Below are 6,384 nucleotides of genomic sequence, written 5' to 3'. Positions count from 1 at the left end.
TAATAATAACATGCATAACAAATATCAATCTAAACATTTTTTTAACATATTAATAATAGCAAATATAACAATCTACAAACTTCTGGTTTTAAAAAAATTTCAACAATTGTCTTTTAAAAATTAAATTTTTCAACAAAATCTGTTACAAATATTAGAAGGCCCAGCTGAAGGAAAGCCAGAAAAATATATTCCCAAAAAAACACCCTTTGGAGAGACTTATTTCGGCGAAGGTATTAAAAATATGGATGAATAGAAAGGAAGTTTGTGACCCAATGAAAGAAAAGCATTATTTTTATATGCACAAATTTTATAGTTTGGTAATTTCCCTTTTTTTTGAATTTTTGGTTATACAAAATATTGTAAATCAGACGTCGGTGCTAGTATTGTTCTGACAACGAAGATTTTCGGCAAATTACATGTACACAACACGATCGCATACGAACCTCTAAACAAGAGCATCAAAAATACAAATATTTTATTTAGTTGCTTGACAGCATTCAACAAAGCAGGTTGATGTCGCTTTGTTAAAGAAATTGCAAACACAACTGGAAAAAACAAAAACAACTTGCAAAAGCAAGAGCATAATTTACAAAAACAACGTACACTGTAAATAATTTTCTAGAATGCATAACAATGAAAGTAAATAAGTTTATCTTGTTTCATACTTTTTTTGTACATTTTAATTAGAAATGTTGTTGCTATGTAAAGAAATTATCATTCTTAAGTACATTGATTACACATTGTTTATAAATATTCGCATTTTACAGTAATGCAATTTAATCTTCAAAATTAAAAATAACCAAATATTTTTTTCAGTGCAATTTCAATGAAAAAATGCCAATAGTGTGTGTGTAGTGGTGATTTTTTATCTGCCTCTCTATCCGCCGGTTTATGTTGTAAATGAATTGTTAAACTAATTATAATTTTTTTTCTCTATTGTTACTCGGTATATAATTCCTGCTATTTAAGTTATAAATTTGAATTGTATTATTATTTGATTTGTTGTTGATGCTGGTAGTTTATACATACACATATCATGTTGCACATTGCTGCAAGGTGGGCGGTATGTTAGTGCCAGTTGTTTAACATACTTATTTTATGTCAACTACTGTAGTTCGGTATGGCGCCATCTGTTGCTCACTAGGTGTACAACAATGGTTATTCATTAACAAACGCCTTAGTTGATACTAATAAATGCAACTCTTGATGCGTTTATCTACCACTAACTTAACTATAATTTTTTATCTAAGTTTTTTTTGTGGCATTGATCATCCAACAGCAGCATCAACAGCATTAAAAACCTTTTTTTTAAATAAAATTTTGTTAAAAGAAAAAAAAACTAAGGTGTTTTAAATAATCAACGGTATAGTACCAAAATTCAGGAGTATTGGTGTGCTCAATATAAAATATATGTTACAAAAAAGGGCTTAATAGAAACAGCAAATTGCCGGCAGCAAGTGGTCCCATTAAATCTTGTGGCTGTCATCACAGGATAGTGGCCCGAACAATGCTCTAAAATGGTGCATAAATGACTGTCATAGCATGAAAACTGCCAATGTTATTCACAACCATATCGGAACCTCAAATTACCGCCTTTTTAAACCTGGGAAAATAATTCTATCGATTTATCCAATTGGCCATTTTCTAAAAATACATTATGCAATAAATTATATACCAAACAAATGGCAATTTTAATGCTTTAAAATGGTGCATAAACGACTGTCCTAGCACGAAAATTGCCAAAGTTATTTAATGCCTAAATGACTGTCTAAATGACTTTGCAGTCATATCGGAACCTCAAATTACCGCGTTTTTAAAGCTTTGAAAATAATCCTACCGATCTATCCAATTGGCTATTTTCTAAAAAAATATTATGCAATAAATTATATACCAAAACAAATGTCAACTATGATGCAATAAAAAGATATATAAACGACTGCTATAACATGAAAACTATAAATGATATTTGCAACCATATCGGTTCTCACACATCCTCCCTTCTTCGGTTGATGAGCTTGATCAAGAAGCGATTTGGTCGACGGAATAATATTCGATAAACACTGTCATCGAGAGTTACTATCATGTTCGTTCTACGAGTAGATGAGGTGAGACGGTTGCGTATTATTGACAACAGTTCATCAATTATGGTTTGAGGAAGATTTCCTGCTTCCACAATATCTTCCAAAGTATTCGACAGTGTTGAAGAGGATATGTCATTCGTTGAATTTGTTCCCATAGATTGTTGGCGTTCTTGGTTTTGTGACTCGATCCATTTTTCGACTAAGTCAATTTTCTCGAAACCTTCTTCACTAGCAGTAGTTATATTGGTAGATGTTACTGGTCCTGGCTCCTCTATCAATATTACGTCTGGTGTTGGGATACGCACCTCCATTGCTGATAATGTTGAAGATGTTGAGGAAGATGACGTTGATGATGACGACGATGTTGACGCTGATGATGATGTAGTGGATGATGAAAGCGTTTGCAATGTTTGCGTAACTCGATTATCCCTTCCGGTAATGGACAGACTTTCAAAAGACTTAACGGTCTCTCTGACACTAATGTTTTCATCCCCTGGGCTCCGGGAGTTATGAAATCCTTCCCTTAAGAACGAAGGTATCTTTGGAGTAGGTGGACACATGGTAGATTCAGCGGTTGCAAAGAAACCAAATGATGCCTCAGAAGAACTTGATTTCTTGGACAGTGTTCCTTTGAAAGATTTTGGGATCTTCGGGGTTATAGGCCTAAACTCAGCTATAGGTTGACTAGAAAACCGAATCTTTCTTCTTGGTGAGTCATTTGAGGTGGATTGGTTCATACTAGCCTCCAAGGCTTCATCTTGTGAAGTAGGGTGGTATGGTTGATCCGAGATCTGCTCTTGAGGAGTGCTTTTAATCAATTAGGTGTATCTAATCACCCCCTCTACTACTTTAAGATCTCCTAGAACATTCCGATGTCTTTCCACCGTATCTACCGACATAAAATAACGTTTAGGTGGTTGATCTTCTTCCTTGTGAGGTAGAGGTTGACGTTGTTGTTGACACATTCCAAAGAATCGCAGCCTTAAATTACCGCATTTCTAAACCTGTACCAATAAATATACCGATCTATCCTATTTTTGTAAAAATTCATTATGCCACAAATTATACACCAAAATAAAGTGCAACTGTAATGCTTTAAAATGATGCATAAACGATTGTCCTGGCATGAAAACTGTCAAAGTTATTTGCAACTATATCGGAACCTCAAATTACAGCGTTTTTAAAGATAGTCTTTAACATAGACAATTCTACCGATCCTTCAAATTGACCATTTTTTAGACAAACACATTATGCCACAAATGATATACCAAATTAAAGTGCAATCATAATGCTTTAAAATGCATAAATGACTGCCATAGCATGAAAACTGTCAAAGTTATTCACAACCATATTGGCACCTCAAAATACCGCCTTTTTAAACCTGGGAAAATAATTCTACAGATCTATCCAATTCGACATTTTCTAAAAATACATTATGCAATAAATTATATACCAAAACAAATGGCAATTTTAATGTTTTAAAATGGCATAAACGACTGTCGTAGCACGAAGACTACCAAAGTTAATTGCAGCCATATCGAAACCTCAGATTACTGCTTTGATATATAGAACAATAATTCTACCGATCTATTAAATTGACCAATTTGTAAAAACACACATTATGCTACAAATGATATACCATATTAAAGTGCAATACTAATGTTTTAAAATGATGCATAAATGACTGTCATAGCACGAAAACTGTCAAAGTTATTCACAACCATATCGGAACCTCAAAATACCACATTTTTAAACCTGGGAAAATAATACTACCGATCTATACAATTGGCCATTTTCTAAAAATACATTATGCAATAAATTATATACCAAAACAAATGGCAATTTTAATGCTTTAAAATGGTGCATCAACGACTGTCCTAGCACGAAAACTGCCAAAGCTAATTGCCACCATATCGGAACCTCAGATTACTGCATTTGATACATAGAACAATAATTCTACCGATCTATCAAATTGACCAATTTGTAAAAACACACATTATGCTACAAATAATATACCATATTAAAGTGCAATTCTTATGTTTTAAAATGATGCATAAATGACTGTCATAGCATGAAAACTGTCAAAGTTATTCACAATGTAACGACGGAATTTCTCCTCAACGCTGGGGTAGCTCAGCGTTGTCCAAGATCGTACAGAAATTTATTAATAAAAACAAATTATGATTATTTTTTCTTTAATCGTTATAAAAAAATCATATTTATTAAAAGGATAATTAAAGAGAAATATAAACATTTAACACTTAATACGCGCACTAATTAAAAAAAAAAAAAAAAAAACATATTTAATAACAAAGCAGGCTAAGCCAACTCCGCATTGTTATTTTTATATTTTTTATAAGTAAACTAGCCAACAAACTAGTTAACTCACCAACAGCCAATATCCAACTGCCCCTTGTATTATTGTTGATCTTTTTTTTTATATATAAACACACATTTGACAGAATGGTACAACTCTGTTGTAGAGTTGTAGTTACACAAAACAAATCATTCACAATAGACGACTATTTGAATTTAACGGACAAACATTTAATATAATAAAATTATTTTATTTAACATAAATTCATTGTAAAACATAAAATTAATAAGTTTTTTTTGTTGGTGGAACCAAAACACGGGTACCAACTTTGGTTCTCACACATCCTCCCTTCTTCGGTTGATGAGCTTGATCAAGAAGAGATTTGGTCGACGGAATAATATTCGATAAACACTGTCATCGAGAGTTACTATCATGCTCGTTCTACGAGTAGATGAGGTGAGACGGCTGCGTATTCTTGACAACAGTTCATCAATTATGGTTTGAGGAAGATTTCCTGCTTCCACAATATCTTCCAAAGTATTCGACAGTGTTGAAGAGGAAATGTCATTCGTTGAATTTGTTCCCATAGATTGTTGGCGTTCTTGGTTTTGTGACTCGATCCATTTTTCGACTAAGTCAATTTTCTCGGAACCTTCTTCACTAGCAGTAGTTATATTGGTAGATGTTAGTGGTCCTGGCTCCTCTATCAATATTACGTCTGGTGTTGGGATACGCACCTCCATTGCTGATAATGTTGAGGAAGATTACGTTGATGATGACGACGGTGATGATGTATTGGATGATGAAAGCGTTTGCAATGCTTGCGTAACTCGATTATCCCTTCCGGTAATAGACAGACTTTCAAAAGACTTAACGGTCTCTCTGACACTAATGTTGTCATCCCCTGGGCTCCGGGAGTTATGAAATCCTTCCCTTAAGAACGAAGGTATCTTTGGAGTAGGTGGACACATGGTAGATTCAGCGGTTGCAAAGAAACCAAATGATGCCTCAGAATAACTTGATTTCTTGGACAGTGTTCCTTTTAAAGATTTTGCGATCGTCGGGGTTATAGGCCTACCCTCAGCTATAGGTTGACTAGAAAACCGAATCTTTCTTCTTGGTGAGTCATTTGAGGTGGATTGGTTCATACTAGCCTCCAAGGCTTCATCTTGTGAAGTAGGGTGGTGTGGTTGATCCGAGATCTGCTCTTGAGGAGTGCTTTTAATCAAGTAGGTGTATCTAATCACCCCCCCTACCATTTTAAGATCTCCTAGAACATTCCGATGTCTTTCCACCGTATCTACCGACATAAAATAACGTTTGGGTGGTTGATCTTCTTCTTTGTGAGGTAGAGGTTGACGTTGTTGGTGATGAGGATGTTGAGGATAACAAAATTTGTTGAGGAACACCTTCCAAAGAATCGGAGCCTTAAATTACCGCATTTCTAAACCTGTAGCAATAAATATACCGATCTATCCTATTTTTGTAAAAATTCATTATGCCACAAATTATACACCAAAATAAAGTGCAACTGCAATGCTTTAAAATGATGCTTAAACGATTGTCCTGGCATGAAAACTGTCAAAGTTATTTGCAACTATATCGGAACCTCAAATCACAGCGTTTTTAAACATAGTTTTTATCATAGACAATTCTACCGATTCTTTAAATTGACCATTTTTTAGACAAACACATTATGCCACAAATGATATACCAAATTAAAGTGCAATCATAATGCTTTAAAATGATGCATAAATGACTGTCATTGCACAGTGGGGCAGAATGAAAATTTTTTGGAAATAAATCTGGCATTTCTAAACGGCTGATCCGATCGCGATAAAATTTGGCGTGAGCATAGCCAAGGAGTATTCGAGTTTAAGTTTTGAAGATGAACCCCGCAGATGCCCCACGGACGGAGCTGTGGCAGATGCCCCACAGCCAATATCCAACTGCCCCTTGTATTATTGTTGATCTTTTTTTTATATG

At 34.4% G+C, this 6,384-nt stretch overlaps 1 protein-coding gene across 1 annotated transcript; it reads right to left on the bottom strand.

Moving 5' to 3' along the window:
• Positions 1–1,984: 1,984 nt before the first annotated feature.
• Positions 1,985–3,046, bottom strand: LOC124420876 (uncharacterized serine-rich protein C215.13-like). The gene is made up of 2 exons (XM_046955263.1): positions 2,918–3,046; positions 1,985–2,872 (listed from the first exon to the last, which is right to left on the bottom strand). Exons 1-2 carry the CDS (start codon positions 3,044–3,046, stop codon positions 1,985–1,987), a joined length of 1,017 nt encoding a protein of 338 aa, XP_046811219.1.
• Between the last annotated feature and the right edge of the window lie 3,338 nt (positions 3,047–6,384).

This window comes from Lucilia cuprina, chromosome 2 (genome assembly GCF_022045245.1).
Source record: "Lucilia cuprina isolate Lc7/37 chromosome 2, ASM2204524v1, whole genome shotgun sequence".
Taxonomy (NCBI): domain Eukaryota; kingdom Metazoa; phylum Arthropoda; class Insecta; order Diptera; family Calliphoridae; genus Lucilia; species Lucilia cuprina.
Note: the sequence above shows the minus strand (reverse complement) of the source record. Positions and strands in the feature narration are given on the sequence as shown.